The 22,652-nt window shown below is 42.1% G+C and overlaps 1 protein-coding gene across 1 annotated transcript in view; it reads right to left on the bottom strand.

Annotated features, from left to right (window-relative positions):
- Window positions 1-20,613, bottom strand: part of zbtb20 (zinc finger and BTB domain containing 20) — a 33,753-nt gene extending 13,140 nt beyond the window's left edge. Inside the window, exons 1-3 of the mRNA XM_031759940.2 lie at window positions 20,382-20,613; window positions 4,707-4,851; window positions 1,903-3,423 (exon numbers count right to left, since the gene is read on the bottom strand). Coding sequence (XP_031615800.1) covers window positions 1,903-3,403 — 1,501 coding nt within the window. The 5' untranslated portion in view covers window positions 3,404-3,423; window positions 4,707-4,851; window positions 20,382-20,613. The remainder of the gene's footprint in view (window positions 1-1,902; window positions 3,424-4,706; window positions 4,852-20,381) is intronic.
- Window positions 20,614-22,652: the final 2,039 nt, after the last annotated feature.

The raw sequence follows: 22,652 nt of genomic DNA, 5'->3' as shown, positions 1-22,652 counted from the left end.
GCGAAAGCAATATTTTATGCATCTATTTGGCATTTCTGCCACTTTGTCGCGACGTTAAGATCATTTTCCATAATTGTCTCTGCTGACATTATGGGCTGTAAAATATTAACATATCAATAATAACGTAAAATGAACAGGCGGAGAAGGAGACTGATAACACCGCCAAATAGACAAGTTGTACCGCGCAAGTTAATGAAGTTCTGTGTATCGACTGCTTTTCTGCCGCGCTGAATAAATGAATGTGTTGCCACCTGCTTTCATTTAACGAAGCTAATAAATTCTGCTTTCGCTTTATCTTTTTTTGTTTGTTTCCACTTGACCCGACCCGGACCCAGGCAGAGGTCAGGTTTCAGGGTCACAACACATGAGCAGCACATACATAACAGGTATTTTACTGTGTTGCTCGGGGGCAGTGTACTCGCAGTACAGTGATTCATACCGCTGAAAAGCATTCTCTATGTCTCTGACAGGTTTTTGATTGCAGAAAAATGACACACTACCTCTGCTGCACGTGTTATCATTATCTTTTTAGCTATTTTGAGTGCGCCGCGTCAATGTGCCCTGTGAAGATGTGATATATTACATCTGCTGGGGTACTTTGTAACTCCTGCTTAATAAACAAACAAAAGATGTTATCTTGTGTATGCGTTAGATGTATTCTCATATGGACAGCAGCGCCATATTATACTAAATCATGCTGGCATCCTTGTGGATTTTGCAAAATATAATTTTTACGAGATTAACAAAGGTGATCCATCATCGGCAGCCACGACTTGTTCAGATCTAGTCCAGGGGGATTAATCGATCGGTGATTTATTTTCCTTCTCAATCTGTCATCACTCTGCTGCTCACAATTATGCGAGTAAAACAGGAAATTTAGTTTCAAATAGCTTTCATATGACAAGTGGTTCTGGCCAAGCGATGGATTGTAATGAATAATAATGGCTATTTGAGTACGCAATTTTAACAAGATCATCTAATTATATACGATATTTTATTCTTTCTTTCTGTGATGATGATTTCTACAGCATGTGATTGATAAGGTTCTAAGTGCTGGAGGAAAGCGGTGCACAGTGAAACGATGTGCTGCATGAGCACTCTGCTGGCATTGCAAGTTAAACAGAAATGATGGCAAAGATAATAGTCAACCGTGACCTAACGAATGCGATTTGGGCTGTTTTTTTATCAGTTAGTAATTTAGTTAAATTGCTAGGATGGGTACTGGTTTATTATTTATTATGCTGGAAGTAATAAGACGGCAGAAATGTGTCGACAGGCCTCAGCTTTACACTGGAACTATAATCCACAGTGCAGTGCAACGCTACAACTTGGCAACTATCTTTGTACAACAGTGCCTCTCATAAATCTACATACTGATTTGCACTGTATGTAAATAGTAAAGATGAACTCTCTAAAGAGCAACTTTGCAAATACCTAAAACTTGACTTTTTATGGTCGAGACCTCATTTTTCTGCTTTAATCTAAACTTGACCTACACTGGTTCCTACATTCAAACAGTCATTTCTATGACACCCACATGTTTTGCAGAAAACCGAAGACAGGAAATCAGATATCAGTATGTACAGTATACATAATTTGGTTGTTTCCGCAGTGTGAACAAACTACAACCTCACACCCTGTGTGGTAACCTTGGATTTTTCCAGACGCTCTTCCGCATTGGCATATTGCTCCTGCACTAACAAAATTTGTCTGAATAGTTTATGATTAGCGAGCTCAGGTACTGTCACAAAACATCGTAATCAGAATGAATTTCAGATGAAAAAGACTGTGGCAAACCGAAAAGCTTTCAGCATTCACAAGCAGAGGCATTACCTAGAGAAGTGATGAATTATTATTGCTTAACTAAGAAAATTCAACTGATTAAAAATATTTTTCGCTTACCAGTATGGACAAACATGTGTTTGACGTAGTTCTGTTTGGCAGTAAAGGTTTTACTGCAGAGAGTGCATTCATAGGGCTTCTTTTCCCCCTGACCAATTCCTCCTGCAGCCTGTTGCTGCTGAGCTGGCGTTTGCGGTACCGAAATAGGGTTGGGGAATGATGGCATTGCGGGGGGCGGCACTGCCACAAACTGGGGTTGCTGCTGGCCAGGAAGGTAAAGGAAAGGCTTATGGTCTCTAGCCGGCTGTGTAGGAAAGAGTGTGGGCAGGAAGGTGCTTCCAGCAGTGCCCATCACTTGGGAATTGCTGGTCACGGTGAGCGGCATCCTTAGATTGCTGGTGTCTGGCTGGCGCATGTACTGGGACAAAGGGCTGAGTTTGACTGAGTTTTGCAGGGACTGCATCATGCTACTATCACTAGTGCTGTGGGATGTGTCCCCGTCCTCTGTCTTTTGCACTTGCTCTGGGGACGAGTCATTGACCTCTATCTGCACTGGAGCTCCTTCCCCTTGCTGCCCTTCCCCGCCACCGTCTCGGCTAAAGCCAGTCAGGTATGGCTGCTGCTCCATTGTATCTGGCTCAGTACTAATGGAGGAGCTCACCCCTGAGTCAAAACTTTCAACCTTGGATTCACTCTCTACACCCTCAATCTGGTCAGTGTCGTCCTGGCAGTCCCCCATAGTTTCATAGCAGCTGTACTCATCATCCTCTTCCTGCTTTACTTTCACGCCTCCTGTTTGTATGCGTACCGGTCGTGGTTGCTTGCGGCAGTGAGTGGACTCGGCTGTGGAGATGAAGCGATCAACCTGCTGAGATCTTTCCTGGATGCGGTTCATCCAGGGCGGATCTTGAGATTGCTGGTCCTTCTGAGTGCTAAGATTCGGATCGTAATTCGTCGACAGAGGGTTAATGTAAAGGGAGCGCTCGCGGGTGCCGTTCTGCAGAGACAGGCCAGGGTAGGAGTACAGAGATGTGTATGCACGATCCATGTTTTGCTGTGATGTTGCTTGCATATAACCTGACTCTGCGTCACTGCTGGGCCCAGAGGTGCCAGACTCTGGAGTGCCGCGGGGTGTTTCCTGACCAGAATCTCCCGGTATAACAGGGAACCCCCCTGGCCCAGCCAGGCCCACGTTCTGGGACACGATGCGTGTGCACTCATCAATGACGGTCTTAATCTGAAGGATGCTGGCAGCAGTGAGGATCTGCAGAGCCTCTGATTGAGACACTCGCAGAATCCCACTGTACATAAAGTCTATCAGCTTTTGGATGGATTGTACCGAGACCACAGAAGGGATCTCAATGTCGCTGTAGCCCAAGAGCAGCTTGTCCTGAAAGAAGGGGCTTCCAGCAGCCAGCACGCACCGGTGAGCTCGCAGCATACTTCCATGGATCCGAACAGTCACGTCACAGAAGTGCCCACGGTTGCGCTGCTCATTGAGGGTCTCAAGTACAGAATTGCTGAAGTTGTGGAGATTGATGTTATGAATGCGCTCGGTCATCCCCTTGCAACTGATGTCACCTGCAAGCAGGAAGCAACATGCCTGACTGAACACAACACTAGAAGTCCCGGCACTTTTTTTTCACATGTAACAACAAAACATCGTCATTGTTCCCAGCATCGCTGATAAATTAGGATTAATAAAATCGTGCACAATGGAATACAACAGTTATGACCAAAGGCAATATGATAAGAAGCTCTTTATCCATTCAAGGAAATTGCCTTTCTAAACTGTGTGTAAAAATGTCGTCAACCATGACACAGCAATCGGTTTGAATACGAATTCAATATAACTGCCTGTTATAAATAATAAAAATAATACAATTCTTTGGAGAATGTCTAAAACAATAAGACAAATGTGTTAATTCTGGGGGGGGTCCTTTCGGTTCAGTCTCATAGTATTAGGAGACAATCCAGTAATTCCAGCTTCTGAGCTACATTTTTCTTCCACATCGCCAAACTGAAGGACAATTAAGATGGTTCCCATCTAATTACTCCAAGTTTCTATCAGTGTGTACTTCTGAAATTCCTCCAAACACCATTAGGTGGTGCACTGGGCTTAGAGGACAAACAGGCCTCTTTTGTTAGCCATGTGTTCACTGTGATGGCGCTTCCTAACTATCCTAGGGATCCACTAAAACGTGACCCGGCTGATCAGTGTGAGAGATAAATGAAAGTGCTTTTCTTCCATGTCCTCAGCTGAAGAAATAAAAATGAGAAAGGTAGTAAGTGTAAGAATTGTCTGTTTTGTTCTACAGCTGCTTTTAAAATGTATTTATTTAGCACAGAAACATACTTAAGTATAATTATTGCTTTAAAGTACAGCTGCTGACCTTATTTGAAGGATCATTAAACACAACTTGTGCTGAAACCAAGAAAATTGCCCTTGTTTTTACCTCACAAAGCATACAAAACCAAGTGGAATATTATACTGATTTTTTTTTTTGGTTTTTACACTTCATCTGTCAGTGAATTAATTTATTTAAAAAATAGTGCTAATGAAAATAGGAGGCAGAATTGAACAAATTACTGCTGAATACACAGGGAAACGTTTGAAGAAACACTTTATAATTTAAAATGTTATTATATAGAGAGTAGAAGTAAAATTAATGTTGGGGGGTCAAATGATAAAAACTAGATTTTGTTTTAACCAGTGAAGTAGAATTTAGGTGAAAATTACTGCAAGAGGCAGTACAAAAGTGTCAACACAACGCATTGGTGCTAATTCCCAGCTCAGTGAATGAAACGTTAAGGAAGAATACATTATAAAAAAAAAAAAAGAATGAAAGGAGTCCAGTACTCACAGTTAGATGACGTTTTGTTACGAAGATGCTTGTGTGGCTGGTGATGAAGTGCGGGTCAAGCTTCAGTTTGCTGGTGGAGATGGCTGATCAGAGGCCTGGTGCTAGGCAAGGCTGTCAGTCCTCTCTGTCCAAATCATGTGTTGCTCTGCCACAGTGTTTGGAGGGGGGGGGGGAGACAGAGGGAGAGAGAGAGTGAGAGTGAGAGAGAGGGAAAAAGACAAAGACAAATCTTAATGCCACATACAGCCTCGTCGATACTGCCACTCCCTTAATGAACCAGGAGCCACATTAGCAGGAGTGTCTGCTGCAACAGATGTGTGAAGAGTTTTTAAAAAGCAAGATGAATGGACGCCGGCGAGTTCACATGACTGAAAACTACAAATCAAGGTTGAAAATAATTTTGGTATTGGCTCCCCCCCCCCCCTCCGCGCACACACACACACACACACATACACCCACACACACAGTTGCCTGAGCTTTTGGGCAATAAAACCACACCCTTCCAAAGAAAAAAATTATCCACTTTTTTTTTGTAAAGAGCTTTGTTTGTGTTTTAATATTTTGGAAAAGGTCTCAGTCATATTCACCATCCGTGTGTGTGTGTGTGAGCATGTGTGTGTGTGTATCTGTTCCCCTTGTCATTTTCAAATCCACAAATGAAACGGCACAATGTCTGATACAGATGTAAAGCAACGTTTTCAGTTGTAATAATAGAAAAGAGTCAAATATTAAACACACAAGGCTTTCATTGAAAACACAAGAAAGGCATTCAACAACATTAAGCATGTGATGAGCTGCTTTGGTGATGCTAAGAAAGTCTGACACAACTGCTCTCACACTGTACAAACACATTTAGTATGCAAATGTTTGACCCCAAAACCGAAGACAAAAAAAATCACAAAATCACATAAAACTCATCAGACTAAACTCGCACACTCGTGCTGTCGTTCAAGAGCAGGGAAACTGGAAAAGGGGGGTTAAAAAAATGCATTGAATCAGTGAAAAAATGCCTCCACCAAACAAATTAGACCCACATTGTTCCAAAGTGCCATCAGGTAATGCAACCAGTGAAGCTTTTAAAGTACCTGGGAATTTTCACGGCATGTTGGGATGTGAATATTTATCATTAATTTGAGGGTGGATGATATTTCTGACACTCAATTTTTTTTTTCTTTTGTAAAAGACGTTCAGCAGCAGCCACGTTTGCTACAACAGGAACATGAAGTGCTCTGTAAAACGCCACTAACTACTCTGTGCTGCTGAATGAACAGAACGGGGCCAGGATTTGACCAGACCTGCGCATTAATGTTGGAGCAAATTATTCTTTTACGGCTATCGAGTACTTTCCAACAGCACACCTACTTTGAGACACTAAAGTAAAGCCTGCCTACAGAAACTATGAGATTTTAAGCAGTGACCTCCCCTTTTTTTTTTTTGTTTTTTTTCCTTACACACTCGTGTGGAAGGATCATTGGCTGCATTCGCTTCTGCTCTTCTATGCCAAAGTAACAGACACGTGTTAATGTGTAAATGTGGCCCGAAGATGATCATTGTCGTTATAATTGAGCACACTGAAGCAGAAAATCTGGGCGGAAAAAGTACAGTTAAAGTGTAACTGAGTTGAAATGGCTGAGTTGACGGACTGCTTGGGTCTCAGGCCTCCCTTTGAGAAGCGCTGCACTCTGTGGGACGCTCAGTGCTTGTTTTCCAGACATGTTCGTGACAACTTACAAATTTGATGATTAGATATAGGCATGTAATAACATGTTTAGGAGCAGATGGTGATCACACAATACTCAGATGGATCATGCTTTCAACCAAATGCAAACAGTTGGTTGTTTTTCAGTTTTGATCTGGATAAAAAAAAAAAAAATTATAAAATGAACCTCCTACATATAAAATATAACTTTAGCCATTTTCTATTCACTATAAAGTTATGTGAGTGACCTAAAATAACACATACAGATGGTTTACTATAAATATATATATTTATATAAGTCTAAACTGAGCGCTGGCGTAGCTGCTAAGTTAGAAACTATGTATAACCAAACTGTGACCTGTTGCGTGTGAATGAAACCCTCCTTAAATAATCCTGACTGACAAAGTCAAAGGAAACCCCCATATATGTGTGTTTATATATATATATATATATATATATATATATATATATATATATATATATATATATATGCACATAATTGTTTTTTACTAGACCGCACACCCACATGTCAAATTTCTTTACCCATTATAATGTCAAATATTTGACTTTTTTTCATTTTTCCTGCTGGGGTTAGCTTGAGATGCAAATGTTATCCAGGTGCCATGGTTGGGTTTTGTGGCTACTGCTTGGCAGTGCGCACATATATGTTGCATCTACCAGTCCAGACATGTAAATCCACCTGCCTAATGGGGAAAGTGAGGTGAACGCTGGCAACAAAGGAGTAGGCCAAGGGAAGCGGGCTTCAGTTGCCCAGACTGCCACTCACAACAGTGATTCCATTTTAGCCGTGACACAGTGGGTGAGCAGCAGCCAGCGCCTACCTGCAGTGAATTCTAATCAGCCCAGGGGTCTGTCTCCCTCCCTCCCTCCCTCCTGTACCCTGCCTTGGACTAAAGGGGCTGATGATCCTTCAAAATTAATTAGATCCTTGTAGGAGGCGGCCATTTTCTTTCACTTGCTAATACTCCAAGGGGAGGAAATTTTTTTTTAAATCAAACTAAATTCGGCGTTCGTACCCCACCTCCCCCGTATTGGTTTCTTTCTTTCTGTGCCTCTACCTGTTTCCTGTTTCATCACGTTGAACCTCTCCCCGTCTTCCCTTCCTACCCGTCTATCTCTCCATCCGTCTATGCCCCCACTCTTCTTCCTCCCTCCTCCCTCCTTACAAACCTTCCCCAACACCCTCCGCCCCCCCACTCTCTGGCTGCCTCCATGCCCCCAGCTCTGTGTCTGCCTCTGTGGAGTTTGCTGTCAATAAATCCCCAGAGGTCAGTTTGTCTGCTGGAAATCAGACACAATGCTTCAGACCGCCAATGCAACGCATGCTCTGCTGCTGCCGCCACAACAAAGACTAGGGAGGGGTGGAGGAGGAGGAAGAGGGGGGCATTAAAAAAAAAAAAGGGAAAAAAAAAAAAGGAGGAATTAAGACGGGAAGACGAGGGTTGCAACTTCACCAGGCAGGCTCCAGGTTAATCAGCTGACTGCGTGAGGAGGCGAGCTCGTGGAATACGCTGCACCGAATTGGACATTAGTTAATCAAGGTGGGGTGGGGTGTGGTGGGAGGGTTTTGGGGTGGGTGTGAGGGGGGTTCAAATGGTGAGAATGGGGGATGGGGTTGAGAACAGACATAAGAGGCATGGTTATGAAAGGAGCAGTATCAGCCATTTGAATAATGTACATCTTGAATATGCAAATACTGCTTACAACACACACTACAAGCATACATTCAAGGCCCCTGGTACGTTTCAGTGTGGAGACAAAAGGGCCGCGGGGCATGATGAAAAAGCTCATGTCCATGCTCACACATATAGCATCTTGATGGATCTGATGCAGATCTGCACTTATCGAGAGTGTTTTTGTGTTACACCTTATTAACAGTAAGTCTGTCTAAAACCTCCGCTGCTTAACAATCACCGTCCGACGTTGTAATTATTAATTTCAATCATCCGTTCCGCCCAAGCACATTAGCATATAAACTGCCAGAAATCAGGCTGTAATAGTACGTTTTGGATATGGGATCTAATGTAATTCCGTTCACAATGTAAATATGTAGCGAGAACACTTTGGGGGGATGAAGCAATATTCGTGAGGTAAGTGAAGAGGGCGCGTTTGATAAAGACAGAGTGCGATCAGCTCACTTCTTTGACAAAATGGGTGTGCACACGCAACTCGGCGTTATCAGTCAACGTCTGAAACTTTGCTGAAAAACCACATCCTCAGTCTCAAGATTTAATTGATTTGGCTTTATTGCAGTCACTGAAAATCATCAACAAGCACACGGAGGCTGTTGACAAGTTGAGCCAAGATTTTTCACACAACATTTTTTTTTCTTCTTCCCGTTTCTACTTCTCCCTGGACTGAGACTGTACGGCGCGACATGTCAGAACCGGTGAAATAGTTTGAATGATTCGAGTGCAAATCATTGATAATTATAGCGTGTTTAAAATAGACTTGATACGCAACTATTATTATGAAACATGACACGCCTTTTGAACTTTGAACTGCCATTTCACCTAAAAACGGAGGCGTACCAGAGATCCCTCCTTCAAAACTGTACTTTCGATTTTAAACTCAAGACCAGGAACGGTTTCAAAACATGAAAATACAGAAATTTACAACACTTTTCCTTTCTCGAATTCCTTCCTTCTTGGTCAAAGCATTGTAAAGTAATTACATCACTATAATGTTATAGCCTCTCTTCAGCTGAAATTGCTTCAATGACTATATTGTTCATGCATTTGTGTGCATCATATGCTAACTGCAACTACTGTTAACTCTTTACGTTCCCCTTAATTTAATCACGCCGCGAATCTTTAGTTCCACTGAAATGTCTCCAGTAGCGCAGCATATTAATGTGTTAACATATTCAGCCCAACAGAAAGCCACTCAATGTGACAGGATGTGCGGCTTTCAAATAAATTCCTCTAGCACATAAATAACAATAAATACTGCAATTCAAGTGGAGGACAGTTAAAGTATTTTTTGACAGGACAGCTTGTTCAACTTCGTCACTTTCTGTCAAAAACACACCCACCGCCACCCGTTATCCATAGCAGATCCATTGTACACTTACAGATGGGAGGATAATCTACTTCTAATATACTTTTTTTTCACACAAAGTCCACACAAACACTTGTGAATTAGTGCTATCAGTATTTTTTTTCATATTGTATTTTATGAAGAGGATGGGGTGGGGAGTGGGGGAGGTGGGAGGGGGACAAACAGCCACTGCTGGCTTACGGCCATTAAAATTAAAGACGGCAGTCACTTTGGTGATGGAACAGAAAAAAAAATATCTCAGAATTGGCAAATGGCTCTGCTTTTGTTAATGAGCATTTGACCAAAAAGAACCATCTGACTACTCATATGATAGTCTCCAAAACACCTCTAACCCCCGAAGCAGATAATGCTAAATTCAAGAGTTATCATTTAGGCACAAGTGTCCAATGCAACTGCCTCTCTACAGCTACTACACACGTCAAGGACATTTTGCCTCTCCAAAAAAGGACCTCACAGGCCATTAAGAGATCTTCACGAACCTACACAGCTGCTCATATAGGACCTCTCTGTCTATTACTAGTGTATCATGATAAAGAGCAGTTAATACATTCAGCTCGTCAAGAAATATCAGCGTGTATGCCTCTATTCATATGTTTCTATTCTCAAAAATTGGACTGTGTAGCTTTGAGGAACACTTGTGCATCTTCAAAAGAAAATAAAGCATCTCCTGACTTTCTATCCTTGAGACGTAAACAAGGGGAAAAAAAAAACAAAAAACAGGCGTTTGTGCTGAATTACGAGGGGACTGTGCAGGACCTTTGTGAAGAAGCGCGCAGCTCTAACACAATAACGAACAAAGCAGGCTCTGGATGTGTTAAGGGTTAAGAGTACACTATGTTTGTCACTATAGCGAGACCAAACACAGTGAAACCACAGTTTCATCTGTATTTAGAGCTAGAAAAACAGAAAAAAAAAGATGCTCACATAAGTTTTATGTAAAGCCGGGTTTCACATGCAGCGCTTTCAAGGTGTCCTGCCTCTCAAAGACAGCACACATACGTGCTGTGGTTAAACAGTAAAGCCTTCTTTCATCAGTTACGGTTAGTGTCTCCACAATGGCACTTCGCTCTGTAAAATTTAAACCTTTAAGTTAGCCTGACTAATGATTTAACTGCTAGCAGCGACTTTAAATCACTACTCGACTGTGCGTGCGTGGAATAGTCAGCAACTTCAGAAGTTCTGTACCATGAGGTTTCACAGCAGCTGCACGAGGGTGCACGAGCCAGCGCGGTGATGGTCCAGCACAGAGCTGAACTTTCACAAATGCACAAGGGTGCTTTAAGCAGGTCAGCTGTTCCGCTAGCTGCTTTTGCTTCAAGGGTCAGCAACCTACCCTCTCTCTCTGGCAAGCACAAGCACAATGTTTGCCGTTTAAAGAGATTCACCGGGCTCCAAAAAAAAAAGACATGGTACAAAACTGCTAACATGCTAGCAGGAAAAAAAAGAGAAAATGGTCATTGCAAAAGAAAAAATAGTTTCATGATGCAACATATTTCTTCAGCCTGTAGCTACGGCAACAACAATACAAATGGCATTGGGATGAAATAAAACTGACTCATTATTCAGGTGAACCGGCGATATCTTCAACATACTGTCTTCAAGCACAGATTTGCCTCATTATGTGAATAAGATGGTAAATCCAGAAGACTTAATGGAAGCATGCTGTCCTTATTTGTAGCCATATGGATGTTAGCAGTGTTTAGTTTATTTTTAGTTTGGCAAGCTGTTGTGTAGTAAATACAGATGATTATATATGTCTCATCAGATCATTTGACATATGACCCATCTAAAAGTGCAATGCTGACGCACTGAAACACTGCCGACCACAACCGTGCCCTAAACACGCTTTGACCAAGTGCTGGTCTGATCCACTGGTCTGCAGGCTGAGCAATGTGATTTAGAGCTAATGACTTAAACAAAAATTGGCACATAGGTAAGGTTTTCTGGTAATCCATCAAGGGGTGGCAATCTAACCACATTAAGAAATTTCATCCATACAATAGCGTGTTGCAAGACTAACTTGTTAAGCAAGCCAACTACAGAATTTCACAAGCACTCAGGGAAAGGCCAAAAACTAAAGATTTCCACTCTTTCGGCCTTGTGTTAATCTCTAGACGTTATTTAGACATTTGAGCTGACTGAAATTTCAGAGCAGCACACTCGAAATACAGATAAGTCATCGGTCCCTCGTGAAAACAGGGCTCGCATAAGGACAATAAGATCATTCATGTAAAGAGGGAATCAGCTCTCGTCGGGCATTTATGATGAGTACAGTCGTTTTAAGAAACTACTGCTCACACTGCAACGACACTGTAAGCCACACCCTCTTACTCAGTAAATACACCTTTTGGAGGAAACAAAGGAGTAAATGGAGAAGTTTAAAGAAAAATATGCAAACTTGGACATGTGACAAAACAAAGCTTATGAGCTTCATGGGAATCACATGTAAGGCTTCTACTAACACAGTCCAATTTAGTGTCAAACCTTTGGACAGTATAATCTCAAAATGGGGCTGTGCATTGCCTGGAAAGCCTGTTTTTTTATGCTTGTTGTTTTCTCAACAGTGACATCAGGAAATACTATGTAAGGAACACCAGTTAGTGTGGTTATACAAGTTCTATAGCATATCAGAGGTTGCATATACATAACCACTTCTTGTGTCCTTGTGTGACCGTGAGGATGACTATATGTTTTTAAAATGATGTCAAATGAGCTGATGGTAGCTGTTTGGCTGGGTTTTTTTAAAATAGATTTTTACCACCTGATGTGTTAGCTGTTAACACACTCATTAATTTCTGGTCTTTCCATTTCCTGTTTGCTTTGTTGGTGCCCAAAAAATAAAAAATGCCATTAGCAGTAAAGTCTTCTCCAAGATCGATCATATTTAAAGTAGGGAAATTGATTTAAAAGGCGTTTAAGTGATGCTGACAATGTTGCTTTTCTTACTGGACTTCCTTATGTTTTCCAAAGACAACAACTGGTGGAGCTGTACAATGCTGTAATTTGTAATTATAGAGCAAACCACACTTGCTTTGTAACGTATTTCCATTACCTTACATGGCTTGCGTTGTTTGTTGCTGTGCAATGTGTCACTGTCAACACAACAAGATATTTGCGTGTTCACCATTGCTACACTTCCTATTGTTCCTTGTACATTTTAGTGTGGCCCAGGTTGTCCTCTCTGATCTGTTTTAATGTAGAAAAAAAAAGCAGAGAGACTACAGGGTCACCTCAGCACAAAGCGCCGATAATATCAGCTCCGTTTATGATAATCCTCTGGCCCTTTGGCCTTGCTAATGCTCATGAATTGTTGGTCAGTGTGGTCTTTTGAATGCAGCAGAATTATTATCGTTGATGGTAACAATCTATAGCTCATAAGCCCCAGAGTGTAACCTAAGCTGATCAGCTGTTTCTGGTAATATTACTATAAAAATCATGCCACAGGCCTGTGAGTATTTTCGGCAGGTCATGTAACAAATGTGCCACTTCTAAGTCATTTGTGGTGCCACGGTTTGATGGAGAGGCTCGGGAATGCATATGCCTTTATTCCTGGTCATGTGACTGTGTGTTAGGTAAAGTTAACAGGGTACGTACAATAGCTATGTGTGTCTTTGTCTATTTGTGTGACCTTCCTTCCTATAAATGCATGTTGGGAGTGAGCCTAAAGAGAAGTGGGAATAAGAAACATACTTTGTGAATGAATGAATGATTGTTTAGACACTAGCCAGCAGAAAAGCTCACTCCAGTGAAAGACTCTGAATTGGATTCATGTTGTTTAACCTGTTCACAGAAAACATAAAAAAAAGAGCTTAATGTGAGTTCACATAGCAGCTGCCACAAGGTCATGTATGGACGTTTTCACGTGCAGTGACACCCACTGTCCCACTGCTGCCACAACCAGAAACCACTGCACTGGATTTCAAGCCGCCCAACTATCTCATGGAGACACATGGACCGCATCTACATTAAAAATGTAATGCGGGTGTTACCAACGTCACTAGAACGATCCCACTGTGTCACTTGATAAATGTCAAACTTATTGTCAACAAACCTGGCAACTCGGATAAAACTGAACATTTGCCTTGCCATCTGGTTGTCGTTGAACAGGTTAGGCATGCATTTTCTTTGTCACCTAAACCAACAGTCCTAATAATAATAAGAAAAAAAAAAGACAATCTATACTTTACTAGTCATTAAAACAAAAAGCTGTTAGACAAATTAACTATTATTTTCAGACTTCAAAACCTAAACGTGTCTTGATATAGATACAATTCAGGGCAATAAATAACATGGATGGTATAAGAACAGCTATGCCTTTTCAAGATGAAAATGCAAGAGAAAAATTTAAAGATTTTCTTTCAATAAGAAAAATACCTGACAGTGATTTCCTAAGGCTGTATTTTAAAAAAAGAAAAGAAAAGACAAGGAAAAAAAACAACTAATGACTTACTCAATAAAAAAAGAAAGAAAATACAGTTTTAGATTATGTGGAAATACTCTAAGGTTTCAGCAAACGTAATATTTGATAAAACCACAACACAAATACTATTGTGTAAATAAAATAATTCCCCCTTAGTTTACCCAAAGCACAGTGCATACCAATGTACCTCGAGCGAGAGTGTGCACAATCTTAACATTTTGGCTGGTGTGAGTACAGTTTAGTGGAATGAGGCTTAAAAAGTCTCCTCGATGCCAAGAATGAAGCCGAGAACTTACAGCGCTTATATTTATTGTGAAAAGCTGAAAAACTTACAAAGGACGCTACTGCTTTTTGCTGTTTTCTCATACTCTCTTTAGATACTTTCCCCTTCAGCTAGGCAGTGAGCTCACCATGACTTGTAGAAAACCATATGGGCAGCAGGGTGAACTGAGGACACACATGCACCTTGGCAAACATACAACTTTGCTATTAGAATCCAGGATACATTTTTCACATCAGTTGAATACCTAGGCCTGCTTGTGTGTTTAAAGAGAAAGAACATTAATTAGGTTTAAATGCTCCTTCCATGCAAACGACAAAATAAACGTTTCTAAGACACGTTATTAAAATGAGTTCTAAAGAAGTTTAAACATCTTCAATAAAGGAAGAAAAAAAAAGAAACTCTTTCGTGCTTGTTGTGAAATAACTTCTGATCAAGTTCTCACATGAGACTTGGCTCTTGCAGCACAAATATAAAAGCTTTGATAACAACTGCATGAACCAAGAGAGTGTAATGGAAACACATGATCATACCCACCATGTTTGTAATGTATATACTGTATACATGTGATACAAGGGGACCGCAACTGCAAAAACAAAGCAGCTGGCATTGCACTTTAAATGACAACATACAAAAAAATCTTAAGAATAATAAACATGTTTCTTATCGTGTGAGCAGGCTAATATTAATTCTGGTCCTGTACCAAGTTCATGTGTAAACATTAAAATAAAACGTTCTTATCCGACGGCAAGTGTGTGATGAGTCTCTCCCCTGTGGGATGCTCCTTTTAGATTTTGCTTTACTTTGGAGAAAGTAAACATTTAAATCTAAAACCATATACTATGAAGCTATGCAGGAAGTAAGGATAGTAAGCGGGTTTCATGAGACTTTATAAAGTTTTATAACCGAACAAAAGCTTACTGACGACCGGCTGTAACACTGGCAAATACTTATTCAGGCTCAATTTGTGCTTTCATTACGCATTCCTGTGATACTTGCAGGGAGGGAAGATTCCAAAACAAAAGTCCTTTGAAAACTGAAAAACGCGTCATAAAGTTTTTATGCTGCACGATCTTAAAGTCACACCAGGTTCAGTTAAGGTTTAATAAAAGTTCTGATTGCATATTAACTAAAAGGGCACTATTAAAAAACAAAACAAAAAAAACAACTCAGTGAATTTTAAAAGAAGGAGAAGAAAAAGAGCCAGTCTGAAGCTGTAGATATTCCTGAAATATTATTTATGGATAATATACCCTGATTGGGTTTCTTTTTAAAAAAATAAATAAATAAAAGCCTCTCATTTGATTCCAAAATATTTTTATGCTTTCTTGGCCACATCTTCAATAACTAAATACAATTTTCTTCCCTTTAAACAAGTGATTTTGTGTTCAATCCTTGCTTTATAGCTGGGAGGAAATCCCCATAACACACTGTAACAGTGTTTTTGTGTTGCATTATGCAGCTAACGGGGAAATTCATTCCTTACTGACAAAGGCAGCCTGTGCAGATTGTCAATAGGTTTTGTGATTGATTTGTATATTCAGGGATAAAAATAATATAATATAAAGAGAAGCATGTAATGTGTGGAAAGGGTGATTTGTGGGTAGAAGGATCCAAGCCAGTTAGCCAGGAGGTAGCTAGCCTGCCAACAATTTTTAGTTTGCAAAGCGTAATCCAACGATCCAGCAAGGAAGAACTATCATTATATTTTACTAGGATCACGGGATACAAGGAAAATAGAAATGGAAAATAATTTAATCACTGATACTTTAGAGGCACCTGAGTTTTTCTGGGGTTACCATGGCAGCTGGGGACTCAAATGTTGCGTTACAGCTGCAAATGCTGTAAAACAGGAGTCTTACCAATAAACATAAGGTGAGAAACTTTATTCGTTCTTCTTAAACAAAACCAAATCCTTAAGCTTAAAGTCTATTAAAGGCTTAAAGGCTACTCTGTAGTTAATTACAAGACTTATTAACTTTAAGATGTGCACCTGAAAACAGTCTCTGTTGGCAATCACATCAAAGATGAGCCTTACTCCAAAGGGGGGAATATTCATCTAACGAGTATCATACAGGGAGGGAAAAAAAAAAAATAAAAAGCTGGGAAAAGATAAACTCTGCCTGAGACAAAAAGGCCAAGCAGTTAACAAGCACTGTGACATTCTGGATGCAATCCACAAAGTGGCTTGTTATATCGATGGATCTCTGCTGCATTCCCAAAATGGCTGCCAAATATGTTCAACTGAGCCAGACAAAGTGCCACAATGGACTCAAGTGCAAGTCTGCTGTCATACGATGGTAAAGACCTGACTTGAAATTTTAGTTTAAATTACAGTATCGATTTTACTTCATCTGTAAAGGCTCGCCATTACTGCGAGGAGGAATTTTATTTGGTTCATTTGATTGCCGTTGTATTGCCAGCACATGCCAGAATTTGCAGCCAAATGTAGACTTTCCAAAATAAAATTATAAATACAGAGTACACATGGCAGAACGAGCGAGGTGAATTCCTCTCATGACCAGCGCTACACGCCCTCCCACACCTCTCCAGTCCGTTTCACTACATAGTGTAGCTCCCAAGGCCAAAAAAAAACATTTCAGGGCAACTGCACTGCAACAATATGATTCTTTCAAATATTTATAAATATAATCATGTAAGTTTGGGACCACCACGTTTACCTGGTAACAGCCTGGTGAAGATAGCTGAATGGCGTGGGAATACCAACAACCAATGAAGCATTGCGGAGGCTTCAGAAAGATGTCTCTATCTTGTCTTTTTGGGCATCAGTGCCTTTATTTCACTTAATTTTTTTTTTTTTTTTTTTGGAAATCTGACCTACCATCTGTGTCCATGTACAGTACAAGATGATTGTTTTTTTTTTCCTAGTTATATGTGTCTTACAAAGAAGCACTTATTACATTAGTACAGCATGGTACCCTTACACATTTTCACTTGAGTAAACCCAAATAATCAGGTGGGAGAAAATGTGTGAAAGCGTGACTAAATCAGTCAAAAACACTTCAAAACTGAATGCTGGGCACACATTGCGCCAGTTTTCTGGTCAATAATAATAAACTGGCAAATGTGAAGAGACGGTGACAAGCTACAGCGGAGACGAGTGAAGGATGCTGAAGCCAAAAGAAAATTGGGATTGATTGCCGCATGTGGATTAACTGATCACCCCCCACCCCTTCCACACACACACACTCACACACACAGCCTCTTTCTTCCATGTGAGTATAGGTGTACAGTTTATCTGCTGGGTTTCCTCACACAATAACCACTTTCCTTGATGTGCAGACATACTCTTAAATATTCATTAGTCATGGGTGGGTTTGAGCCGTGACACAGAAAGTGGGCAAATGGCAATGGCTCAAACCCTGTGAATATTAATGTGTGTGGAATTTATACATGTAAATACCCGTTCCTGACTTAACTGAGATGAAACCGGGCACCTGATCCTCGGACTACAAACACTCCCAAAGCACATAATGGCTTACCCTCGCTCAGCAGCTCCTGTACACCTCTGTGGTGATAAAACAAGAGTTTTTGACATCAAGCCATGGCGAGAGCTCACTTACAGCCAAGACAAGTACCCTCCAATTCATCAAAACAATAAAATGTCCACAAATGCAGGTGCTACGCCTTTTTGGGGGGTTTTTTTGGAGGGGGGGGGTTACTATAATTTTTGAGTTTCTTTTCAGATGAAGGGCGTTCAATTCAGTGTACACATTGTGACAATATAATTTTTACTTTCTCATTATTTCCTCACCCACATGCAACCTGTCAAATCAGCGTGCTCTAATTCATGGGACAGAATTGCAATTATGCCTGGCTGAAGTCTCACATCAAGGAGGGGGGAGGAGGGTGGGGTGGGTGTGTGTGTAGGGGGGGTGAAGGAAATGTTGCATTTCTCCTACAAACATGCTGCACGCTCAGCTCCGTGTTTTCCAAATGTGTCCATTCAGAAAACAAATGATCCAGTGCTGCCACCAATTACGTAACCGAGCCTATAGACAAGCAAGTCATTTACGTTGTGGAGGCATATTCTGAATGAAGGCGGGCAGGAGGAAGTGATCACAACAAAAGTGAAAAAAACAGAGGTAAACGCAGAATCGTAAAAAAAAAGAAAGAGAGAAAGAAAGAAAAAATCCTACACACGCTCTGACACACACACACAGGTGCACATCCACAGATCGAGTGTGCGCTTTAAGGACGTGGACGCGGCGTTTGTCTCGTGCCTGTCAAACCCGGGACCGGTCTCTTGTTTGGGGCTATTCACTGACCAAACCAACACCAACCTGTGACATGACTAATGCGTTGACGCAAAGCTTTATACCTGGGAACAACTCCCGGGCTCCAGCCGGGTCTGTGGCTATTAATCAGACACGGAACGTGCTGTATTATAGAAACTATCAGCGGCGCTCGCGTTAGACACAAGGACACGCCGTATTACTCTCTTTATCTGACAAAGCCGAGCGCTTTGGGACAACATCTGTTTGCCACACACACACACACACACACACACACACACGCATGCATGCACGCTCTCTGCCCCTGTCCATCTCCCAGTCACACGCGCGCGCGTGCACGCTCGCGATCGAGCACGGAGAGAGCCCTAAAGGACTGACATGTTGCTCGGGATGAACTCTCCGTGGCCCTTTCAGTAAATTCATCCGCGTATATTAATCTATACACACACATATGCACGCATCTATATATATATATTTTTTTATTTTTATTTTTTTTACGCAAACACTACACAGATTTTGACTTTAATCAAGAGGCGAAGCGCCGCTGTGCTGCCATGTAACAAGGAAGAGCGAAGGAATCACGAGTTGCCCATTAATATTTTGCAACAAAATGTCTCAAAAGGAACACAGAGAGCCTCTCTTGCAACTTTAATTACACCAGAGCATGGCTTCGTATCTAGGCCAGCCTCACATGGTAAACATTTTTTTTTAAATCTACTGTAGGGTATGAATTTAAAAAGGGGGGGAGGGAGCGATTGCGACAGTTTAAAGTGAGCTTTTATTTTTGGGAGAAACATGGCACCAAAATCCAGACCAAAAGAGTCCCACCAGATCCAGTTCTTATTTATCCCAGAAACTGGACCTGCAGTATTGCTTTACCTCCAGACACAATATTAGCCAGCCTCCCCTCGCCTGCTGAGCACATCTGAACGTAACCCCATCTCATAAATGCAACGGCGTAATGATATTAATTCACAAAAAAAAAAAAAAAAAAAAAAAAAAAAATGTAGGCTAGACATCTGTCTCCGTGTGAGCCGCTTCGCTCCAAGGATAGATTTCACGCGTGCACAAAAAAAAAAAAACACCTCTCCCGGTAAGTTTAACAAACTGAAATGCATTTAAGACAGTTTTCTAGTGAGAGTATGTAAGAGCGGTAAGAAGGAGAAGAAGAAGGGAAAAAATGCAATAAGGAAACGTGTTTCCTCTGACTCAAATAACTGACCTAAAAGCCAAATGCGCACGTCGCCTGCCACAGTTGTTCCGGGCTCACAGTGTGTAAAATGTGAGCAGGCAGCCCGCGAGCATCGCTCAGGCTTTCGCTGATTGAGAGAAACAGACCTGTGAACACACTTTGACCGGAGTAGTATTGTTCTCAAGTGTCCCCCCCACCACCACCACTACAACCACCACCACCTCTCTGGCTGTCCGGCTCACGGGTAAATCTAAAAGTAAAGGGGGCACAGTCAGAATAATGACAGATGGCAAACTTGCGTCACGCCAGGGCAGCGCGTTTTTTGGTAGTCGAATATAGATGGACAACAAAACCCCCTGGCAGCCAAAACTGAATACCCTCACCCCTACCTACCTACCACCACCACCCCCTTCCTCCTCTAATCTAACGCAAGGGGCTCGTTTCATTAGGCTACATTTCGGACGCTGGCATCACGTTTATTGAACGTTCGTGACCCTCCAAAGAATGAAGTTTCCAATGTTTGCGGAGATTTCTGGGGGGCTGGTAAAGCCAGCCACAACTACATGGGAAGTGAGTGGCATTTTCATGCATTTCACCCGAAAGTCAGCGAGCATGTTTTAATCCCCGATAGAGGAAATTCCTTGTATTCCCCCCCTTCTCTCTCTCTCGCTCCCTCTCTCTCTAATAATAGCGGCAGAGATGTTGTAAAGACCCATCCCTTTTCCTACTTTTCTCTCAATTTCTTACCTGCACTTCGAAGCTCGTTCACAAGAAGAAAAAAAAAGTGGCGACAGCGTTTCCACGGCGTTCCCCCCCCTGACGAAGCGCGCTGAGTTGATGTCTTTTTTTTCCTTCTTCTTTTAATATGTTCCCTTACTTTGTTTCATTTCTCACTTCCATCTTCTTTTCATCTCATCAATAAACACACGCTGCAGCCTACCTTCATAGAGCAGCTCGGTTCAAGTGTGCCCTCCCATTTTTTAACTATACATCGAGTACTTTGAGGGGTGGTGGTGGAGGAGGAGGAGAAGGGAAGGGGGGGGGGGGTGAACGGGCAGGCACGCCTTTTCACTTAAAGCTGCTATTGGAAGAACAGTGCACTGTCTTGGGTTGGATCAGAAATCCGTCAACATTATTGCGCCCCAATCGCAGGGAGCGCGGTGGGACGGTCAAACCGGCTCCATTATGGCTCTCTGGAAGTGGTAGGAGTTGTAGTAATAGTAGTTGTAGCGGGCTAATAGCGTTCAACCTACTCATTTGCCACTGCCTAAGCAGCAGCACGGCAGTTTATATAAGTGGAAGTCGGGCTGTGAAAGTGAGCGGTGCCTGTAAAAGGATGAGGGTTAAACAGGCTCGCAGTGACGATAAAAAGCAGGCGAAGCTCTTCCTGAACCCATAAATCCCCCCACTTCTTCTTCTTCTGTTTTTTTTAATGTAATTCACGCATTTTTATTACGTGGCTTTCAGCGCCAACAGTTTTAAAATCTCTGCGCTCGCAAATGTGAATGAACTCCGAAATCAATCCCCCACTTTGGGATGAAGAAGGACAGGGGGAATTGTCGGTTACACGTCCATCACGCGTCTGAACTTCTGATTGGACGCCGCCTCTGCCTGTACCGCGAGCCAGCTGCGCCGACGCCTCCCATTGGACGCCGGCGCCGTCGCTCACCTCCAGCGCCAACAAGCTAGATTGTCTGCCGTGTCTTCTACTTTCTACGCATTTCTATTTTCTCATTTATTTATTTTTTAACGTCCCGAGCTGACCTCGGGTTTGCGAGCAGGGGGAAAAAAACGGTGTCGGTTCAGCCGGCCAATCAGATTTGGTTGAGCCGCTGCTTTTCCCCTTTTGTTGTTGTTGATTTTTTTGTCATTATCCAGTGCCTTGAGATATATTCTGGCTGCCTTAGAAAAAAAAGCAGTAATGGGTCATGTGGGATCCCCCCCCACCCCATCCACCCCCCAACCTCCCCGCACCCACCGCCTTAATGCCCCCCTCCCTGTCTAGACAGTGACAGGTGTGCGTGTGTGCGCACACGCTTGTCTGTAGTTCACATCGGAATAATGAACCACGTAGAAGGTAGTGTATAACAGATACTTTAAATAAAATATGTATGTGTGTGATTAGGGTGCGCAGTGGACGGAGTGTTCAGTGTAAGCTTCCCTGCTTCTTGAAAGACAAGCTTTTTACTTGACAAAGAGGTCAACTAAGGTTAGCCCCATGTGACAAACCGTCCTGCGTCCCGAGCTGAGCTGCTGGGTGAAGAGGGATGTTCAAACGAATAAATAAATAAATAAAAACTCTCTTTAAGCAAAGCTGCACTCTTGAACTTTGCGTGCAAAACCCTCCAGCTGTACTGGAGAGACAGAGGTGCTGCTTCAGACAATCGCCATCTCGGAAGCTGGGTAGGCTCCGTACGGATATTGTTGTGCGAGCACCGCGGTGAGCACCCAGGGCACTCTCAGTTGACTGTGCGCGCCATCTGCAGGACTGCGATGTGGATTAATACCGCGGGTTCAACGGAGGACACCCTTCCGTCACTGCTTTGACCTACATTAACCAGGAACAGCGTAGGAACACCACTACCGGCCTTAATGCGATCGCTTGCAATCCGACAATGAATCACGAAAACCAAAAAAATGCCTTTAATACTCATTCAAAATCAGAATGATCACAATCTTAGATCACAACAGAAAAAAATTGCACATCAGTGCGGTGACCGCCTTTCCCGGAACAGTATTTAGGATACTTCGCGTTATTAACACGATGGCTCAGCCGGCACCACGTGCAGGGAGGATTCACCATGGAGAACATTGTGTTTCTGTGGTGGCTCTTAAGTGCTTTGCATATTTTACCGGACTTGCCTTTATGGCAACGGGTTGTTGGCACCATTAGAAATTTAATGAGAATCGTGCTTAGTTTATTTGTAGTTATCTGCTATTTGTGCTATTAATACAGTATCAGGCATTAAGTGAAGGGACTGATGGCAAAGCAGTTATTTTGTAAAGCTTGCTAAAACA

The sequence above is a fragment of the Oreochromis aureus genome, linkage group 10 (assembly GCF_013358895.1).
Source record: "Oreochromis aureus strain Israel breed Guangdong linkage group 10, ZZ_aureus, whole genome shotgun sequence".
Lineage (NCBI taxonomy): Eukaryota > Metazoa > Chordata > Actinopteri > Cichliformes > Cichlidae > Oreochromis > Oreochromis aureus.
Note: the sequence above shows the minus strand (reverse complement) of the source record. Positions and strands in the feature narration are given on the sequence as shown.